This window comes from Solanum tuberosum, unplaced genomic scaffold (assembly GCF_000226075.1).
Source record: "Solanum tuberosum cultivar DM 1-3 516 R44 unplaced genomic scaffold, SolTub_3.0 scf00066, whole genome shotgun sequence".
Classification (NCBI taxonomy): Eukaryota; Viridiplantae; Streptophyta; class Magnoliopsida; order Solanales; family Solanaceae; genus Solanum; species Solanum tuberosum.
Window position 1 is genome coordinate 673487 of NW_006238989.1, and position 23147 is coordinate 696633.

Below are 23147 nucleotides of genomic sequence, written 5' to 3' on the forward strand. Positions count from 1 at the left end.
GGTAGTATGTATGTATATGTATGTGTATATATATATAGAGAGAGAAATAATTATTTCAAATCATTTAAAATTGAAGAAGTTTGATGATTAATCTATATTGTGGATCGACAAAATTGAGTGTCAACATCAAACACCCACAAGCTTAAAATTATGGATCTGCCACTGGTCATACCTTCCATCAATTTCTACAATTGATCTGAATGTGCAAAAAATTAACATCCACATCTTCAATGGGCCTTTCGTAATTCTTGCTTCTGGTCACAAGTCATGCCGATGATTGCTGCTCTGATATCAATTGATGCACAAACAGTGGCGTCAATAATCAAAGTGGAGTTAATCTAGGAATAGCAGTTGGAAGAAGATGGTGGCTAAAACAGGAAATTTTGAATGTTTAGCTTGAGAGAAAAATATTAAGAAGAGAGAAGAGAAGTCATTATTTCAATCCATGTCTGTAACCATTGCAATAGAGATCCTTAAATGCTAATACAACACAATACTGTATCTATTCAATTAGGCAGGAACTGTGTAACTAACTATTCTAAATTACACAATACTGTATCTATTCAATTAAGAAGAGAGAAGAGAAGTCCTTATATGCTAATACAACACAATCTGAATGACAGTTACAACTGAATTACCAGCTCAACAGTCTTATATCACATACCTATATCTTAAATTACTTAGATTGGGTACATGAATCATCTAAAATCTAAATCTAATGCTCAATAATTTGTATTTTAATGTAAATTAAAAGTTTCCTGAAGTCTGGGGGCTCCTTTAAAAGTATGGAAGATTAAAGATATATCCTATACAAATATGTAACACCAAGTAAAGGGCTTGATCTTTGACCAAATTTTGACACTTGAAGAAAATCGAAAGAGTACCGTACAATGATTCTTTTATTTCTTTAATGAAATATAGCTTCAAATCCTGTTTAATTATGAAGCAAGACAAGCTATTGAACGGCATGGCGGACTAGGCCATGGAGGATTTATTTGTTTCGTCTTTGACCTGAGCATCTAAAAGACAGAAATTGTTTTATAGTCATACAAATGCCACAGCTTATTTGTTGGAGAGTCCATTTTTCTGTGTTTGTGAAGGGTGCTCACTCCCTAGCTGCAGCTTTGCCTGACCTGATTCCAGATCCTTCTGAGGGTAAAATCTTCCACTCCCACGGACAAGATCCTTTATTGTTTTTGTGAGGTCTTTATCATTAAGCAAGGACTCCATCGTCACATGTACACCTAAGTGCAAAGACGAGTAAGAACAATACCGGAAAAAAAAACAATTCTACTATCATCAGCATGTAGCAAAATTGTTGTCACTCAAGCGTAAACAAAATGTTGAGAGCGAGTGAAGTTGAAACAATGGAACAAAATCTGAACACATAACAAATAGAGTTTTCTTGCACTTCCATCATTGATGTCTTTATTAAGTGCACTTTCAAGTCTCCATATACTCCATAAACTAGTAAATTTATATCTGAATCGAGATTTTACTCTATAGTCCAACTTACAGACAAATTCACGTTGGTCATCTTTCTCTCATCATATATGCAATAGCTTGTTTCAGGTAACACCAGAAACCACAAGAAAGAGTGAAGTATTTCCACGCGAAACATATATTCTTATCTCAAGGACATTGCAAGAGAAGATGTTCCTCATAAGTCCATTGCAGATCTTTACAAATATGCTATCAGCGAAAAGTAGACAAAAATCGTAAGACTTCCAGCCCATTGAACATAAGAATCGCCTTGAAAGCCAAGGAGAATATACTTGTTACCGAAAGTAAGTTGTATTCCAGCCTATACTGGGTAAAGGTTTGCTAGTTCTGCAGACACACTTTTAGCATCTTAAAGAACACTTTTACCCTATGTTACTCTAAGTCTGGTGCGGCTATTCGATACAGGTGTGGATCTAGATCTCGGATTTTGTATTACATAACTTGTATTCATAGGTATGGATCCAAGGATATGGGTGTTAGGCTACAACTAATAAATATATAAAAATAATAGATATGACAATTAGTTATTTAAGGTTGTTGAAGTACATAGTTTGTTGTCTGGATGGAGAGCAGATATACTGTCTCCAAGAAACAAAAATTGAAGAGGATATCTCAGAGATGGTAAAGCAGATTTGGGGAGGCAGGTGGATTAGATATGCTTGTCTAGAAGCAAGTGGAACAAGAGGAGGTATCTTACTGATGTGGGATGCGAGGGCATGGATGGGGGAGGTCTTGGAAATTGGTTCCTACACCATTACTTGTAAATTTGAACACAAACCCAGAATTTTAGCTGCCATATATCTGGAGTGTATGCTCCAAACTGTTACAAGGAAAGGAGACTTGTATGGGAAGAACTGAGCTCAGTAAGGGGGCTGATGGAGGGACCCTGGGCAATGGGCGGGGACTTCAATGTATCTAGGTACATATCTGAGAAGAAGAACTGCAACAGAAGAACTAAGGGAATGAGAGAGTTTTCTGATTTCATAGAGGACATGGAATTAGTTGACATGCAATTAGAAGATGCTGCATACACATGGTTTAAGGGAGACCAACAGGAAGTGGCCTCCAGAATTGATAGAATCATGATTTCTAAATAATGGGATGATACCTTCAACAATTTGAAACAGATTCCTCGTCAAAGGCTGGGCTCAGATCATATACCAATAGCTTTGATTACTGGCAGCTGGGAGAGGAATAAAAGCTACTTCAAGTTTGAAAATTGGTGGCTGCAGTCAGAAGGATTTGTGGATAGAGTTAGAGAGTGGTGGAGCTCCTTCAGCTACACAGGAAGACCTGATTATGTTTTGGCATGCAAACTTAAAGCACTGAAACTTGAGCTAAAGGAATGGAAACAAGAGGAGGGTGGAAATCTGGGCAGTCAAAGAAGGCGATTGTTGGAGCAGTTAGCAGAATTAGATACAGAAAGGGTAAAAAGAACTCTCACTGTGGAGGAAACGACAAAAAAGGCTGCAGTCTTACTTGAGTATGAAGAGCTAGTCAAGAAAGAGGAAGTTTCATGGAGACAGAAATCAAGAGTACTATGGTTGAAGGAGGGAGACAAGAACACCAAATTCTTCCACAAAATGGCAAATGCTCACAGGAGATATAACAATATAGATCAACTCATGATACAAGGAGAGGTTACTCAAGAGAAAAGCAGAATTGAAGGGGAGATAATAGCATATTATAAGAACCTGTATAGAGAAACACATCAATGGAGACCTTCTTATAATAATGTTGAATGCCCAATGTTGACTGAAGAGGAAAAAATGTCCCTGCAAGGCAGATTCGAGGAGAATGAAGTTCTAAATTGCCTAAAGCTATGTGCAGCCGATAAGGCTCCTGGTCCAGATGGGTACACAATGGGTTTCTTCATCAAGTGTTGGGATGTACTGAAGAAAGACATCATGGACACATTTCAAAACTTTTATGAGCAAGAAGTCTTCGAGAAGAGTTTCAACGCTACCTTCATTGCACTCATTCCAAAGAAAAAAGGAGCCAATGAGTTAAGGGACTACAGACCAATTAGCCTCATAGGGAGCATTTACAAAATACTCTCCAAAGTTCTCACAGAAAGGTTGAATTACAGACCAATTAGCCTCACAGGGAGCATTTACAAAATACTCTCCAAAGTTCTCACAGAAAGGTTGAAAGTTGTGATAGATAGACTGGTAGACTCACAGCAAATGGCTTTTATAAAAGGGAGACAAATTATGGATGCAGTTGATTGCTAATGAAGCTGTAGATTCCAGGATTAAGCAGAAGAAACTTGGCATTCTATGCAAGCTGGACATAGAAAAAGCATATAATCATGTGAATTGGAAGTACCTTCTAAAGATTTTAGAGATGATGGGATTTGGACAAAAATGGTTGAACTGGATTAGCTTCTGCATTTCTACAGTTAGCTTCTCTGTTCTGATTAATGGGTCCCCTGCAGGGTTTTTCAAACTCAAAGAGGACTCAGGCAGGGTGATCCATTGTCCCCTTTCTTGTTCTTAATTACTATGGAGGGGCTGAATAATATGCTCAAGACAGCAAATATGAGAGGATGGGTAAACGATTTTGATGTGGCTAGAGAAAATACAGAAAGCTTGGAAGTGACACATCTTCAGTATGCAGATGATACACTGATTTTTTGTGGAGCTGAGGAAGACCAACTGAAATACTTAAGGGTGATCCTGGTGCTGTTTGAAGGGGTATCCAGGTTGCACATTAACTGGATAAAAAGTTCTATGTATACTATCAATGAGGTCAATGACATAGACTTGTTAGCTTCAATCCTAGGGGGTGAAGTAGGTACTCTACCTACAACATATTTGGGTATGCCATTGGGAGCAAAATCCAAGTCCTTAGAAATTTGGAATGGTGTGATAGAGAAGTGTGAGAAGAACCTGGCCAGATGGAAAACTCAGTACTTGTCAAGAGGGGGAAGACTGACCCTCATTAACTTAGTCCTGGATGCTCTCCCAACTTACATGCTGTCTCTATTTCCCATCCCACCAAGGATCACTAAAAGACTAGACAGCATAAGAAGGAAGTTCTTGTGGCAAGGAAACAAAGAGAATAGAGGCTTTCATTAGTTAAATGGAATGCAATGACAAATGGAAAGAAGAATGGTGGTCTGGGAATAAAGAATTTGGAGCTACATGGCAAAGCACTCTTAATGAAGTGGTTGTGCAAATACTCAAATGAAAACCAAACACTTTGGAGAAGAGTGATAGGTGCCAAATATGAGAATCAAGATAGTTGGATGACTAAGATTGTGACCACACCTTATGGGATCAGTTTATGGAGATCCATAAGAGCATTATGGGAGGAAGTTAAACCCAAATTCAAGATGAAAGTGGGGAATGGGAACAAGATCAAATTCTGGAAGGATGAATGGCATGAGAAAGGTAACCTGGAAACTCTTTTCCCTGATATTTACAATCTGGCAATGTTCCAACAAAGAACTATTGCAGAACTATGGACACCACAAGGGTGGAATTTCATCTTCAGGAGAGAACCAAATGACTGGGAAGTGATGAGGTTGGCAGAATTCCTCAACTTGGTTGGACACTTTATGACTGGGAAGTGATGAGGTTGGCAGAATTCCTCAACTTGGTTGGTCACTTTACTGGACTTTAGTTCAGGCATATGAGGATATGCTTTGGTGGAAAGGCAACAATAGAGGAGAGTTCAAAGTGCATTCAGCTTACAGGCTGATGGATGAATCAAGCCAGCAGAGTCCCATCTGGCCTTGGAAACAAATATGGAAGTGTAGAATCCCACACAAAGTCTCATGCTTTATTTGGCTGCTAGCTAAGGAAGCTACCCTAACTCAGGATAATGTAATGAAAAGGGGGATAACCTTATGCTCTAGGTGTTTCCTATGTGGGGAAACCTTAGAAACTGTAAACCATCTATTTCTACACTGCAAATACACTCAGCAGCTTTGGAGGATTTTTTTTAGCCTTAAAGGCATATCCTGGACTATGCCTAGGAGAGTTACTGAGGCCTTGTACAGCTGGGAGGAGGCAGGTGCCCTTGCAAAAGACAGAACTAGATGGAGAATTATCCCTGCTTCAATATGGTGGGCAATCTGGAAAAGAAAAGGAATTCCAGATGTTTTTGAAGGCATAGAAAATAGTGTGCAGGATGTTAAACTAAACTGCATTTTGTTGTTATGTTTTTGGTGTAATCAATTATACTCAAATGACACTGCCTCTATAATTGATGTTTTAGACTCAATATAGAAATAGAGTAGGAGTGTCTAGAGTGCATTTGTATATAAGGTTTGAGTACAACCCATGTACTTTTGTGATATAATACAACGTTACCATTTTCATAAAAAACTTATATTTTGATTAACAAGGTGATCTGAATCCATTATAGTTAATTAATTAGTTAATGAGAAATGACTTAAAGAGAACAAAAAAGCCACAGGTCTTCTTCTTTCTTCATCTCTCATTCTCTCTCATTCAACCAAATTTTGACATATCATTCACTTCTAACATTTCTATAGGTGTTAAGATACAACAAATAAATGTATAGTACAATATATTAAGTTTATATATATAATCAATTCTTTTGTAAATACTTAAAATTTAATTCATATGTTATCTTGTATATGGCTTTGTAGTACTTTATGTGAATATGAGTACGACATAAACCCAAAATCAAACCAAATACCTAATCAACATATACTTCTTGGTCATAGGTATAGTAAAAAGTACCCAAATTAGGTTGACCAAATCCAATGTAGAACCTACACCCGAAGCCCTTGAATTCAACTAGAAGTCAAGATCAAGATCAAGATAAAGTTCAAGTTCAAGATCAAGATAAAGTTCAAGTTCAAGTCCAAGAACGATCAAGATCAAGACCACCGTATTCAAGATCAAGCTCGAAGCCCTTGAATTCAACTAGAAGTCAAGATCAAGATAAAGATCAAGTTCAAGTTTAAGATCAAGATCAAGTTCAAGATAACCTCAAGATCAAGCTCAAGAGCCCTTGAATTATATCCGAAAAGGCGAATTCAGAGGAATCATAGAGATTGTAAAACTCGCACTTTAAATCAATAAAACGATTGTTGCGATACTTTTCCGTTCTTGATTATTATTTTCTCGACACGAATTTTACTGTCTACACACGCAATACAAGTGAGAACTCAACTAGGTTCTTGTTCTAGTTGCTTATATATCAATTTGTCCCAAATCTTGACAATCCAGTTGGGTTTATCAAATCATCAAAGATTGGCAGACTATCCAGTTCTTCTCTTGTATAGCTAGAAGAATGAACTCAAGCAATCACAAGATAACTTTGTGCTTGAATAGATAAGAAATGAACTGCCTTCATTAAACAGGGAATGACTTTAGACCATTTAACTTCTCTCAAATTCTCAACAAAATCCCTCGACTTACTTGAAAATTCACATAGTGTTATAATTAACCATTTGGTAACACCTATTTGTTAGAAGAATGGTAGGAACACTAACCTTGTTCCATTGCAATAACTTGATTGAAGAAGGCAATAACTTGATTAATGAACTTGATCTTCCAAACCTTGAAGATTACTTATATAGTGTTCTTTTTCTGAGATGGAGAGAAAGAGAAAAAGTATATTCTCCTAGTTCATGGACCAAATCCTTTTAAAGGATTCTAAAGTGCCTTTTCATCTGAAAAGGTACCTTTTCCGGTTTAAATGGTAGCTTTTCAACAAGACTCCATCAGACTTAAGAAAAGGTCCATGGATTTCAAGTTATCTAAATTAAACCCATATCAATAGATATTTACTTTTAAGGCCCAAAACTTTAATACTTTATCAGATCATACAATGGATTACTTTAATGATAGCATATCTATGTATCACATATTAATATGTGAGTCCACGAAATAGAAATTACTAACACTATGCTCTTCAATTATCAGTTTATTGAATCTAAAACAATTTTTTAGGGTTTTCTAGATTACGGAGAAGGGCCTAAAATACTCCTCAACTATTTGAATTGGTAGAAAACTTCCCTCAATCCATCTTTTGGCCCAAATACCCCAAATGTCAACCTTTTGGCTCAAAAATACCGTTATTTCTAACGGCCCACACTCATAAGGTGGATGGAGGGTAAATTTATATCAAATCTCATAGTTTAAGGGAGTTTAAGTCTCCATCAGACTTTAGGTCCATGGATTTCAAGGTATCTAAATTATACCCATACTAAAAGATATTTACTTTTCTAGGCCCAAAACTTTAATACCTTATTACATCATACAATGGGCTACTTTAATGATAGTATATCTACGTATAACATATTAATATGTGAGTCCACAAAATAGAAATCACTAACAATATGCTCTTCAATTACCAACTTATTGAATCTAAAACATTTTTTTAGGGTTTTCTAGATTATACAGAGAAGGGCCTAAGATGCCCCTCAACTATTTGAATTGGTACAAAATTTTCCTCCATCCGTCTTTCGGACCCAAATACCGCTATTATCAACCTTTTGGCTAAAAAGTACCCTTATTTCTAATAGCCCACACATAAGGTGGATGGAGGGTAAATTTATATCAAATCCCATAGTTTAAGGGCATTTTAGGCATTTCTCCATTAAAATAATTTGAAATTACTTAATATATAGGCTCATATGATTGGCCTAATTTTGGGTTCCATAATAAATTAAAAATAAAAAAGATAAATTATCTACTATCAACATTCACCTCCCCCACACCTACTCTCTCTTCCACTTTTTTTTTCTCTTGAATCTTGTCCACCATTTTGAATTTTAATTTTCCTCAACTAATGACAAATTAAACAAGGGAGTAAAAAGGAGAAAAAGAACGATTACATTTAATTATAATAATTAGATCAATAGAAATTCATTTTTTAGATTAATGATCAGACGGGGTGAGTATGGATTTTTTTTTTTTGATAACCGAGAAATCCGTCTGTGACCCGCCCTTTTGGACCAATCACAGCCTTCTAAATTCGGTGGATAATGGGCCCACCCCTCTACCCTTCTCCACTTAAATACCGAGCTTCGCTTTGGATGGTGTGGGGCTTGAACTTGCGACCTAAGCCACAAATCTTCCACCTTTTGCCACTTGAGCTAGGCCTTGGGGGCGTGAGTATGGATTTTAATTAAATCCCTAATTATGAATTGAGTAATAATAAATCGGGAGTTGATTTAAAATAGGCCAATAGGAAGATATCATGAACTTAATATTTTTTAAAATATTATTTTCAAGCGTATCGGGTCAAAATATGAATCATATGTAATTTTATTATTTATTTGAGAAGGGTTTAAATTTGGACCAATCAAATTAGACAACATAATAAATAAATATTTACTAATTTTACTTTAGGGGAGTTGTTAAATATAATGGCAAATATGAGCCAAAGGTTTATATCAAGGGTATTTTTGAGCCTCAAGGTTAACGCTAAGGGTATTTGGGAACTGAAAGGTAGATAGAGGGTAGTTTTGTACAAATTCAAATAGTTGAGGGACACTTTAGGCCCTTCTCTTTTTTTTATTCACCATGAAAAGAACGTAGATGCGACCAGATGATGAATTAAAGTTTCATAAGCTCAAGGAAAGATCAAGTAAAAATATTATAGTGTTGATTTAAAGTTTTTCTTATGCTAATAGTGATCTCTCCAACATAGAGATAGTAATATATTTCATAAAGTGTTGGTCAAACTAGTTATGTTGCATGGGGCTGTAGGGTTGTTCGGTCAAGAATTCACACCCAAAAGTAGCAGAAATGAGGATGTTGAGATGAATTTGTAGGCATAGTAGAAGCGATAGGATTAGGATTGAAGATATTAGGGACAAGATGAGAGTGGCTTTCGTGGTGGATTAGATGACGGAGGTGAGGCTAAGATGATTCGGGCATGTTAAAAAAATATGCATAAATGTTCCAGTGATTAAGTGTAAGAGGTTTACTATATAGTGGATACAAGGAGGGGTAGAGGTAAGCTGAAAAAGCATTGGGAAAAGGTGATGAGACAGGACATGGCACACCAGTAGCTTACCGAGGACATGACCCTAGATAGTTAGATTTGAAAGTCGATGATTTGGATAGAAGGATAATAGATAATCGAGTGTTGCCTAGTTAGGTATCAGCATTTTTTTATTACTCTCATATTATCTAATTCTTCGATTTTATTGTCTCCTTGGTTTCGGTTATCATATTATTTGTTGTTGTTACTATTCTTCTCAATTGTTTTCAGTATGGATTCTTCACCATTATACTTGTTTGCCACACTTAATTCTTATGATGCTTTACTCAGATTCCGAGGGTCTATCGTAAACGACCTCTCTACTTTCTCAAGTCAAGGGTAAGGTTTCATTCTCTCTACCCTCCCAGACCCCATTTGTGGGATTACACATGGTATGTTGTTGTTGTTGTTGTTGTTAATGATGTGAAACCTAGTATAAGATGTACTTCTATTCATTATTGCATGTATTTAGTTAGACCTCTTTTTTTGGATCAAAAAAAGGAAAAAAAAGAGCTTTTTTTAATTTATTAATTAGAGTAATGTGATGCAAACCATCAATACATTACTTTATATGAATCCACAGCTCTATTTAACCTATAAACAAGTTTTACTAAATAGTTATAATTTTTTTTGATGAAGTGAATAATCATTAAAAGAATACAGTGGAAACAAAGGTTACACAAAAAAAAGGATTTGTCAGCCTAGAACACGCACATACTTGGGCCTCATTGTTTGCATTTAATGGAGATCTAAATTTGAATGGATCAAACCTTAGACCATTAGTATATTTGTTTACATTAAAATTAAACACATATTTGGTCTGAATAGGTCTAAAATCATTAAGATCTTGAACAAAGTCTTAATATAATTAAGAGATATTCTTGTGTGGACAATTTTCACCACCACCCTATCAACAATTACATCCCACCATCACTAACCACCTCTATCATCACAACCACCACCATTACCATTGTCAACCATCGGCCACCACCACCAACCAGCTCTATCATCACAACCACCACCATTGTCAACCACTACTATCAATCACTATCACACCTACCACCTCCATCATGATAATTATATCCACTGCCATTATAAGGCACTACAATTACTGTGAAAAAGAAAAAGCATGGATACATAACATATTCCCTATTAGGATGATAAGCTGGAATCATCATAAGAAACATGGAGTCTAGTTATGAGGCTTTCTTGTTTCAGAACAGTATTTGCAAGGATTTAGTCCATGTGCAGACAATAAATGTCCTAATTGTGCTAGGCAAACCAAATTTGAACGAGTAGTTACTATAACTATTAAGGTGGATGGATTTAATAGAAAGGTTAACTTTCTCTTCTCACTTGAACATTTCAAAGAACATAAACAAGTTGAAATTGAACCAGCTGTATGGACAAAGGTCTAGTAATGTAAAGGGAGTGGAGGAACTTTTTGCAGGAACATGTTACACACCCCAACACTTTTTTTTGCGTATTTGAATTTAACTACCTGATAAAAATTTAGTTTTGATCAAACCAGATAAATAAAAGAAAAGTTTACTCTTATGTTTCTTTTTCTTTTTGAGGTAGGCAGGGAATGGGGGATAGAGAGACAACAAAGAGGACAAAGGCACATACGATATCGCCAGTAATGTTTTGGGTTTGTTGGATCATTGATAGTCTCTTCCACTGCAGGCCGTGTCGTGTAATCTTCTTTGAGTGCTAGCAAATCCTGTATATTATTTAGCAAGGGTGTCAGTGCCGTGGAAGAAAATCCTGAACGCTGAGATGAGCATTGAGACATTAATCTCGCTGGGCAGCTCACTTGCATAATAAAAGAAATTGCACAATGTAGCATAATGTCAAGATCATGTGCTTCACAGTTCAAACTAAATGATACCATGAAAAACAACCACCTAATTTTTTTCTCATGACTGCTTCAGAGTAGGGCAAAAAAGATGCTTATTAGTGGCATATTTAGTCATGAAGGAGGTTTAGTAGGCCTGACTGAACAATAGTGCTAACAAATTTCCATGTGTCCTTAAATAAGTACAAAGTCCAATTTTTCGGACACTAGTAGACAAAACATAATTAATCAACCATTTCCACAGAGCTACAAAATCCATATATCTCCTTATTGTTTGAAAACATCTATTCCGAGATACAAAATCACAATCTCTTTGATAGAACTTAAAATTCATACAATGTCAATATGGTGAATAATCAAAAGAATTTGTTTTGGAATTCTTTCTTTTGGGAGAAGGGGGAGGGCATAAGTAATTATTAATATCTTTGGATAGCAGCCCTTTTCAAATTGAATTCGATTGTTTGAGATTGGCTAAAAGCTCCCCAAGAAAAAGAATTCTGACTTTTTTCTTGCACTTTGGACAAAAAGCATTATCCTTTAGAAGCCTAGAGAGCTAATGCCTTTAGAAGGACTTAAGTGATTATTGGAAGGACATAGAACTCACTAATCACCCTGGTCAGTAGTTCAGCACTATGAAGCTTCGAGGCACATATGGAGCGAATCAATTTAGCAAAGACTACTACTAAAGAATTAACTACATGCTACAAAAGGAGTAGGATCTTTATATCAACTAAGTACCTGGAGCGGAAATATTGACCACATTGATGGAGCTTCAACATGCTGTCGCAAGACAAAGTGCACAATTTCAGGAGTGCATTGATCAGGTGGCAACTCATCAGATCCCATCACTGCTTGATAAAAGCGGTGCCTTCTCTCTTCATCTTCCTCCCACCAAGCACGTAGAGTAGAACAGTCATGGCATGATGGAGCACAAACCTAAGTTTAAAGTACGAACTTTATTTGGCCAGTCTTTGAGCAACAAGGACTAATATGCATTGAAACCAGATAAATACTTGACGACAAAAGCACTCTTAAAAATCATTTACAAGATATACGAGGGAAAAGGAAGGCATATTCAAAGGTGTCTTGACAGCCTCAAATTTATTATATTCTGGGGGGGGAGCTTTATAACAAGAATCTAACTAACAAAACATTAAGAGCAGCAAAACAGTTAGTTCATGCATTTTTTTTTCATGTTAAGCAAAATTAGAGTTTGCATTCTAGTTTCCACTTTCCAATGACTTTTAGCAGATTTCCAGTACGTCAGTATGTTTTCACTTAAAAGGTAAAATCATAAACAACAAGCGTAACAATGAAGCACTTTTTGTCACGCCTCCAGGTGCTTTTTCTTATAGCCAAAGGGAGCACTTGAACAAATGTTACAGTAAATCGATGTATGATCATATGAATAAAATTTGTCTATTAGGTTAAGTATGCTTTACATTTCACAGGAAAAGGTTTTTACAGTAGATTATCAGCTGCAGTAACTAAGACCATCTTCCATTTCAAATAAGTTGGGATGTAGTAGCAGAAATCTCAGAGAATTTTACCGTCATGTAGTTGTATTGAGAAGGAATACCAAATTCTACATCAGGTTCACTTGGCATGCGTTGAATGCGTAGGCCTACTAAGCCCAATTCTTGCATCACCTGCATCAAAGTGGTCATAACTCAAATCATACATTGAGATGCAAGAAGTGATGTAACATATACGATTCACAAGGATGATGGTTCTGAGTGGCATACAGGATGAACACAGGAGGGAATTAGGCCTAGGTCTTCCCCACAAGCGAGCATGTCTGATGAGTTCAAAAGAACAGGCAGAGTCTTAAAGGCATTGTCACGCCAAAGACCTTCTTGTCGATGGAAGTAGTAATCATAGTAAAATCTTTTTAGGACATTTTGACTGCACCAACAAACAGATCATTAGAAACCATAAAAATTAGTATAACTGCCTTAAAATAGAGGCTAAAACCCTAGTATTCTTCACATGCAGAGGAAATGTGTAGACATCTAAAAGGATGAAAGATAAGCACTGGTGTTTACTTTAAAAATGTCACTGCAATTTATCAAATCCGACATCAGATAGTGTGAACTAGAAAAACGCGTGAGGTACCTGTGCTGATCCAAATCCATAAAGCTTGTTGTGTCTTCAACATTGAAGCGAGGGTAAAATTTTCTTGGATCTTCTGGATCTTTAATAAGTGCTACATTCTGTGATAAAGATGGGAGCATCAACATAACAGTCAAGTGTAGTATAATAAGCATCGGTACAGAAAAAGCATAATATTTTTTTAAAAAAGATTAAAAGCATAATTTTTAAATAGGAGAAGAATAGACAAAATTAGACTTCTGGACATCAAAGCAATGTACCTGCAGAAGATCAAAGAGTATTCGTCGTAGCTTCTCTTCACTCTCTACAAACATGGATGTTTCCAAGAATGACTTCAGTGCAGATGCAATTTTCTTCTCAGTATTGCATTCGTCCTTGAACTACATTGATAAAAGTAGATATATTCACTTGGAAATAAGCGCATAGAAACCTTGATGAAAGAACACTCCAGCCCCGTATCTGAGCGCTACTAGGCTATGGCATAAAGATATAGGTAGATGATGCAACAAAGAGAACTGCAGAAATAAGTCCTTTGCAAAAGATAATAATTTACTTTCAACAAGATAGCTGGATTCTTTTTTCTTTATTTTTTTGAAGCTAGAACTGAGATGATTGTGCATAAGTTGAAACCAATCAAGTATCAAAAAATCAAGAGAAAGAAAAAAGAAGAATGCAGAAGCTCTGTCACTAACCAGGTGATGGACAGATACCTCACACGAAATTCCAAACCAGCTCCTACTTAATACCCTATAGGTTCCCTTATCATTTTTTCTAGAACTTGCTATCTTTGGTTTCTATTAAAACAAACTAAAGAAGGTAGTGGAGGCCAGAATTGCTGCTTGACAATCCTAGATGTTTAACGAAAGAAGAACAAGAGTGTTAACACAGATATTTTGAAGAGAAGGAAATACTGGGCAGTATCAAGCTATGTGAAATGGAAAAGGATCCTGGGCTGGATGGCTTTCCAATGTCTTTTTATCTTGCTCTTTGGAGCCTGCTTAAAGAGGATATTAAGAACACTTTACATGACTTTCATGTTAATCAAAATACTGAGAAAAGCTTCAGTGCAACTTATGTGGCTCTCCTTCCTAACAAAGTAGGGGCATCATAACTGAAAGATGTCAGACCAATAAGTCTGATCACTGGCATCTACAAGGAGATAGCAAAGCTATTGACTGAAAGGCTGAAAAAAGTGGTGGACATGCTAGTCAACAAGCATCAAATGACATTCATAAAAGGGAGGCAGATTATGGATGCTGCCCTCGTTGCTAGTGAGTGTGTGGACTCTAGAATGAAAGGAGATCAACCTGGTGTCATGTGTAAGCTAGACATTGAAAAGGCTTATGACCATGTTAATTGGAATTTCTTGAAAAGCATACTAAGGCAAATGGGTTTTGGAGAAAACTGGTTGGGCTGGATCAATTTTTGCATCACTACAGTCAAATTTTCTGTTTTGGTGAATGGTGAACCATTTGGTTTCTTCCCATCAGGCAGGGGTCTTAGACAGGGAGATCCTCTATAGCCCTTTCTTTTTGTGTTGGCAATGGAAGGATTTGATAGTATGATGAGGAGAGCAATTCAAGACAGAAGGATCAATGGCTTTCAAATAGGAGGTGTTAGAGGTCAATACAAGGAAATATGTCATCTACTTTACGCAGATGATACAGTGATTTTTCGTGAACCTTCCGAGGAACTGGTAAGCAACATTAGATTGTTGCTTCCGTTCTTTGAATCCACTCCTGGACTGAAGGTAAATTGGGGAAAGAGCAATCTTTTTTTTCCAATCAAGGAGGGGCTAAACATCTAGAGTTTGGCAGATATACTAGGTTGCAAAGTGAAAAATCTGCCTACAGTTTATTTGGGCATGCCTCTTGGCTACCAACATTAAGAGAGAGTGATATGGGATGGCATAGTAGAGAAGACAGAAAAACGATTGACAAGGTGGAAGACTCAATACTTATCACTAAGGGGAAGACTCACTCTCATAAAATAAGTCCTTGATTCTCTACCTACTTATGTAATGTCTTTGTCCCCCCTTATCCCAGAAGGTTTTGACAAAACTGGATAACCTTAAAAGGAATTTCTTTTGGCATGGTTGTAAGGAGAAAAATGGATACAAATCTGGTGAAATAGGATACTACACTGAACAAAAGATATTTGGGAGGTTTGGGCATCAAAAACCTAAAGAGACAAAATGAATAGCCTTCTGAAGAAATGACTTTGGAGATATAATGATGAAAAACAAGCTCTATGGAAGGATGTACTTAAGTGCAAATATGGTGAGAACAACCCTTGGTTCAGTAATGATAGCTATTACGTTATGGGGTTGGGGTATGGAGAACAATCAGAGATCTTTGGCCAATGATAAAAGAAAACATGGTAATTGAAGTGGGAGATGGGAGAAAAAACAAAGTTTTGGGGTGATGCATGGAACAACCAGATCCCTCTGAAAGATATTTTGCCGGACTTGATCACCATCCGTAACAACCCTGAAGCAACTAACAAAGAGTGTTGGACTAAACAGGGGTGGGATCTATCTTTTAGGAGACTCTTGAATGATTGGGAAGTGGACTGAGTGACCAACCTACTCCATGAAATAGGGGGCTTCACAGGAACTACTTCAGCTCTGGACTCTATGAGATGGAAGCATAAAAAGGATGGAAATTTCTCTGTTAAAAGGGTTTATGAAACAGTTAACACACAACAAAATAGAAGACAACAAGGTTTATGAAAATGTCTGGAAAAACATAGCACCAACAAAAGTTAAATGTTTCACAAGGTTGGTAATCAGAAAAGCTTCTTTCACACAAGAGGTTTTGAAGAAAAAGAGGAGAGTTTGTGTCCAGATGTCAACTTTGTGGGATAACAGATGAGACGAATAGTCATCTTTTCTTGCATTGTAAATTCACTGCTCAGTTATGGAATTTATTTCTTACTCTCATAGACACAAAATGGACCATGCCTAAGCACGCTGCAGATCTGCTGGATTAGAATAGCTGGAACCAATAGCCAAAAGAGATGGTGGAAAATCGTTCCACATTGCATCTGGTGGACTGTGTGGAGAGAGAGAAATAGCAGATGTTTTGAAGATGAGTCCAATTTCATTCATAGAGTTAAATGGAATGTATTGCATCGTTCTCTTTTTGGTGTAAAGAAACAGATATAGAGGAATTAGAGCGTGTACATCTGTTAGGCTCTCTGTAAATAGTTTCTCTCCCTTAGTCTCTTCTTTTGTTGCTCTTTTGAAGGTCTCCAGCATATCCTTAATGCTGAGGTATACATGATTACAAATTACCAAAAAAAAAAAAAAAAGGTAATTTATCTTATACTAATTACTGTCTCCAATTTTTTTGAAATAGGGTTCCAAATCACTTTTTTTTTAAATCTGAATTCCTGAACTAGGTCTTTTAGTAATGTGATTAGTTTTAATCCACTAATTTTAGTTACTAAGTTCAATTAGGGTTCGTAGTCTATCTTTTGAAATTCATTAACTTCCATTCCTAAATTTATTCCATCTTTATTTTCTTGTCTTTAATTTCAATAATTACGCATTCACATATTTTTTAGGTAAACACTATAGAGTGGTGGTTCGACCGATATTGTCGTACGGGACTGAGCGTTGGCTAGTCAAGAACTCTCATGTCTAGAAGATGCATGTTGCGGAGAGGAGGATGTGGAGGCGGATGTGTGGTAATAGTAAGAGTGATAAGATTAGAAATGAGGATATCCCGAATAAGGTGAGAGTGGCCTCCGTGTTGGATAAGTGAGGGAACCGAGATTGAGATGGTTTGAACATGTGAAGAAGAGATGCATAGATGCACCAATGAGGGGGTGCCAGAGGTTGGTTATAGAGGGTACGAGGAGAGACAGAGGTAGGCCGAAGAAGTGTCGGGGAGAGAGGAGACAAGATATGACGCAACTTCAAGTTATCGAGGATATCACCCTAGATAGGAGGGTGTGAAGGGCACGTATCAAGATAGAAGGTTAGTAGGTAGTGTAGTGTTGTCTTGCTTAGGGTGACTGGTGTTTGCAATGGTACTAGTTGTATTATTGTAGTTCTTTATTTTATTTTTTTATCATTGTTTATTATTGTTTTTAATAATCTATCCTACTATGTTATTTATGGTGTTTTGATTATCACATGATTTTATTGTTGTTTTGGCTCTTCTCTCGTAGACTTTTGCATTGTTTCCTTGTTATTTGTTATATTCTCTTCATTGTCTCCTTATTTATACCAGGATTTGTTGCACTTAAGCCGAGAGTCTTTCGGAAATAGTCTCTCTACCTCCACGAGGTAGTGGTAAGGTCTGTACACACTACCCTCCCAAGACCTCACTTGTGTGATTTCACTGGGTATATTATTGTTCTTTTATTTTTGAAACTAACTCAATTCTTATCATCTAGCTCCATCACTTTTGACTCATCATCGTTCTCCTCTATTTTTCTGGTTCAGACGATTCACACCCGACATAAGATTATTTGTCGAATGCGGACTTGTCTACGGAGAATTCTCCCATTGCCCCTACTAAAGGGATTAAATCTACTCATAACCCTAATCATATCTATATTTGTCTTAATTATCATCAGTGATGCGTTTCTATCATCACTATCATTTGTTACTATTCCAAAAATTATAAGTGAAGCTCTTTCTCATCTAGATTAGTGAAAAGCTATGATTAAGGATATCCCTACCTTACACTTCAGTGGTACTTGGAAACTTGTTCTTTTACCTCCAGGTAAGTTTGCAATTAGGTTGTTGTTGGCCCTGATGGACAAATTGATCACCTAAAGAAACGACTAGCTACCAACGACTATACACAAATTTTTGGTCTTAAGTATGGTGATACCTTCTCCTCTGTGGCTAAGATTGCTTCCACCCATCTCTTTTATTCTAAGTTTGCAATTAGGTTGTTGTTGGCCCTGATGGATAAAATGATCGCCTAAAGAAACGACTAGCTACCAAAGTCATACACAAATTTTTGGTCTTAAGTATGGTGATACCTTCTCCTCCGTGGCTAAGATTGCTTCCGCCCATCTCTTTTATTCTATGGTTGTTGTTCATCAGTGATTTCTCTACTAGTTGGATACTAAAAATGTTTTTCATTGGAATGTCAAAATTGAGGTATATAAGGAGCAACCACCAAGTTTTGTTACTAGCTACCAACGACTATACACAAATTTTTGGTCTCAAGTATGGTGATTCCTTCTCCTCCATGGCTAAGATTGCTTCCGCCCATCTCTTTTATTCTATGGTTGTTGTTCATCAGTGATTTCTCTACTAGTTGGATACTAAAAATGTTTTTCATTGGAATGTCAAAATTGAGGTATATAAGGAGCAACCACCAAGTTTTGTTACTAGCTACCAACGACTATACACAAATTTTTGGTCTCAAGTATGGTGATTCCTTCTCCTCCATGGCTAAGATTGCTTCCGCCCATCTCTTTTATTCTATGGTTGTTGTTCATCAGTGACTTCTCTACCAGTTGGATACTAAAAATGTTTTTCATTGGAATGTCAAAGTTGAGGTATATAAGGAGCAACCACCAAGTTTTGTTACTAGCTACCAACGACTATACACAAATTTTTGGTCTCAAGTATGGTGATTCCTTCTCCTCCATGGCTAAGATTGCTTCCGCCCATCTCTTTTATTCTATGGTTGTTGTTCATCAGTGACTTCTCTACCAGTTGGATACTAAAAATGTTTTTCATTGGAATGTCAAAGTTGAGGTATATAAGGAGCAACCACCAAGTTTTGTTACTAGGGGGAGACTAGTATCATGCAGGTGTTGACTACAACAATCACTCTATGGACTAGAACAGTCTCATCGAGTATGATTTGACAATTTTAGCATGGTTATTCAACAATTTGGCATGGTTCGAAATGAAGCTGATCATTTTGTGGTTCACTCTTCCAAGTTTGTGCATGTATTTACGATGAGGACATAGTCATCACATGTAATGATGAGTAGGCAATTACAAAGTTGAAGCATACTCTCTTCAACACTTTCAAACCAAGAATCCTGATCGATTGAGGCTAAAGTTGCTCAGACTCGGGTATGGGAATCCGATACAAGTGTGGATCTAGAGGCATGGATCCTTCATGATATTAAGATTCAGGGATACAGATCCAAGTATGGATAGGGTGTATGGATTCAGCTAGAAATAATTTAAATATCTAAAAATAGAGGTATAAAGTCTAAATTACGAGATAATATGTGGAAACTTGAGGAAAATATATATAAGGTGAAAATTTTGGAAGGAGATAAACAGAAAAGGAATGTCATGGAAATTTCTACATACAAGGTATTTCATTTTCTTCAATTTTACCTTAGCTTTTGTTTTTATTATAGAAGTCATTGAATCTTTCCTGAATTTCTCCGTCGATTTTGGTCAAAGTACCCAAAATCAGTTGACCAGATCGGGTATAGATCTCACCCCCATACCCACACCCAAACCCATGCCATGTTGACATAGGTACGAAAACAAAAGTGAAGAGTCTGAGCAACTTAGGATTGAGGTACGTATTAGGCATTGAGGTTTCTCAGTCCAAATCAGGAACTGCATTTCAATGAGGAAGTATGCACTTAATATTCTCGAGGAGACGGATGTTCGATTGTATGCCTATTGATATTTTGATGGGTCTAAATGTTATGATTTTACCAAGTTAGAGGGGGAGCTTCTTAATGAAGATATAGGAGGTTGGTAGGAAAATTATATTATCTCACTATGACTTGACCTGACATTGCCTTCACGATTAGTGTTGGAGGTTAGTGCTTGGACTTTCCTTCTGAGTCACTGGATGCAGTTATTTGCACTATTCGATACAAAATCTGATCTAGGGAAAGAACTATTTTCCAAAGATAGAGGACATGAGCAAATTGTTGGATATACATATGCAGATTAGGCAAGTTCAAGCACTGACAGACAATCTACCTCGGTATATTGTGTTTTTGTTAGGAAAAAATTGGCTTGGTTTAGTAAGAAACAATATGTGATTTCTTGATCTCGTGCAGAAAAAGAATATTGGTGTTGTGGCGTCATATGAACTCATACGGATCAACTGATCACGGACCTACGAAAGAAATTAAAACTTAGAGAGATTATATAAAGAGATAAGTGTCAAAAACACACATAAAATATCTCTTTTTTTTAGTTTCATACCTAAATGTGAGTTTCATACCTAAACCATCACTTATTAATTTAAGAAACACACGTCTCTCTTTCATTACACTCTCTTTATGGTGTGTGTATTAAACACTCACTTTTATTTTAAAAAGTTGTCACATCACACTCCACATGGACAAAACATTTCACCTTAACAAAAATTAAATAAATTATTAGTATTAGTTAAAGTTAAAGATCAAAGAATTACTATCCCGCCCCCCCCCCCCATTCTTCAAATAATAATTTAGATATTATTTTAATTTTCTTAATAAAAAAAATTCTACCCCACCTCACCTAACCCTCCGTTTCCAAATTTTTTTCTCATTTTGTGTTAGATATATAAATATGTTTTTAGGAAAGTATTTTTTTACTTGGCGCAAGCCTTTTTAAAATTTTATTTCTGTTATATTCGGTACACAAGTAGAAAAAAACATTTTCGTAAAAATAGATGTACATATCAACAAACATCAGATGGCTTTTGTGAAGGGGAGACAAATCATGGATGCTGCACTCATAGTGAGTGAATGCATTGACTCCAGAATAAAGGAAGGAAGCCCAGGCTTAATGTGCAAACTGGATATCCAAAAGGCTTTTGACCATGTAAATTGGTCTTTTCTCTTAAATATCCTTAGCCAGATGGGCTTTGGGGACAAATGGCTGAAGTGGATTGAGACATGCATCAAAACTGTCAAGTTCTCTGTGCTTGTGAATGGAGAACCTGTGGGTTTTTTTTGAATCAGAAAGGGGACTGTGAGACAGGGTGATCCTCTCTCCCCTTTCCTGTTCATCCTAGCAATGGAGGGATTTAATGCTATGATGAGGATTGCTACACTAAATAGATGGATCAAAGGCTTCAAAGTGGGAGGCAGAGGGGGGGAAGAAAGAGAAATTGGTCATATGCTCTACGCAGATGATACCATCATCCTTTGTGATCCTGTAGAAGAACAGATAAGCTACATTAGAGTGATATTGGTACTTTTTGAAGCAGTCTCTGGATTGAAAGTGAACTGGGGAAAAAGTAGTCTCTTCCCTGTGAATGAGGTACCTCAGATAAAAGAGATGGCAGGCATACTAGGGTGTAGTGTTGGGAAGCTGCCTACCACCTATCTAGGCATGCCATTGGGTAACAATCACAAAGCCTTGGAAATATGGGATGGTATTTTGGAGAAAACTGAAAAGAAGCTCTCTGGATGGAAGGCTCAATATCTTTCACTTGGAGGACGATTGATCTTAATAAACTCTGTTCTTGATTCTCTGCCCACTTATGTGATGTCTCTATTCCCAATCCCAGGAAAAGTAGTGGAAAATCTGGATAAGCTAAGGAGAAAATTCTTATGGCAAGGCAAGAAGGATGGAAAAGGCTATAGCTTAGTAAACTGGGAAACTGCTCTACTTAGCAAAGACAGAGGGGGGCTGGGAATTAAGAACTTGAAACTACAGAATGAGAGCCTATTGAAGAAGTGGTTGTGGAGGTACACTGAAGAGAGAAATTCCCTCTGGAAAGAGGTGATCATAGCAAAATATGGTGAGTTAAACCCTTGGTGTACAGAGATCACAACAGAACCTTATGGTGTGGGTGCATGGAGATCAATTAGAAACTTGTGGTCACAAATGGAGACAAATTTATATATCAAGGTGGGAAGTGGCACTAAAACAAAATTTTGGAAGGATGTTTGGATAGACCAATCCCCTCTTAGAGATCTCTTTCCAGATCTCTTTCAAATTTGTGGAAATCCTGATGCCAATGTTGGTGATTGCTGGACTGAACAGGGCTGGGATCTAGTTTTTAGAAGACTTCTCAATGATTGGGAGGTGGAAAGGGTGGCTGAGATATTAGGGATGCTAGGCGGAGTGACCATCAACGCAAATGCCACAGACAGGATGTTGTGGAAGCACAACAAAGATGGCCTTTTCTCAGTCAACAGTGCTTACAGAAGAGGTCTCCAGGTGATGGCAGGGAGACCAACACACTTCTGGAACTATTTTTGGAAGGGGGATATTCCTACAAAAGTGAAATGCTTCACTTGGCTAGTGATAAAGAGAGCTTGTTTAACACAAGAAGTACTTCAGAAGAAGGGTAGACAGCTGGTCCCTAGGTGTTTTTTATGCAATTTGACAAGTGAAACTAACAGCCACCTCTTCTTGCACTGTAATTACACTGCTCAAATCTGGAATTTGTTCCTTAGCATCTCAAATCTGAATTGGACAATGCCAGAACGTACATCAAACGTGTTGAAGAGCTGGGTAAGGAGAGGAGGCACCAAGAGCCAGAAGAGATGGTGGAGGTTAATACCATCATGTATATGGTGGTCAGTTTGGAAGGAAAGGAACAGTAGATGTTTCGACAATAGATCCAATTCCATACACAAGGTCAAATGGAATTGTATAGTATCTCTACTTTTTTGGTGTAAACAGTTGTGTATAGTAGATACAGACCAGATTGTAGATTTGATAGGAAGTTTGTAATTGACACTTTTTGGTGGTGGCCAGCATGCCCTTAATGCTGAAGAATACAACCTTACCAGTTTCAAAAAA

At 37.0% G+C, this 23147-nt stretch overlaps 1 protein-coding gene across 2 annotated transcripts in view; it reads right to left on the reverse strand.

The window, feature by feature from the left end:
• Positions 1-784: 784 nt before the first annotated feature.
• The window catches only part of DE2 (4-alpha-glucanotransferase), a 49649-nt gene continuing 27286 nt past the window's right edge, over positions 785-23147 (reverse strand). The window contains exons 17-23 of one of the 2 annotated variants that reach the window (XM_006345240.2): positions 13708-13827; positions 13451-13548; positions 13081-13240; positions 12886-12984; positions 12074-12271; positions 11107-11200; positions 785-1244 (exon numbers count right to left, since the gene is read on the reverse strand). In XM_006345240.2, coding sequence (XP_006345302.1) covers positions 1063-1244; positions 11107-11200; positions 12074-12271; positions 12886-12984; positions 13081-13240; positions 13451-13548; positions 13708-13827 — 951 coding nt within the window. In that variant the 3' untranslated portion in view covers positions 785-1062. 2 annotated transcript variants of the gene reach the window in all.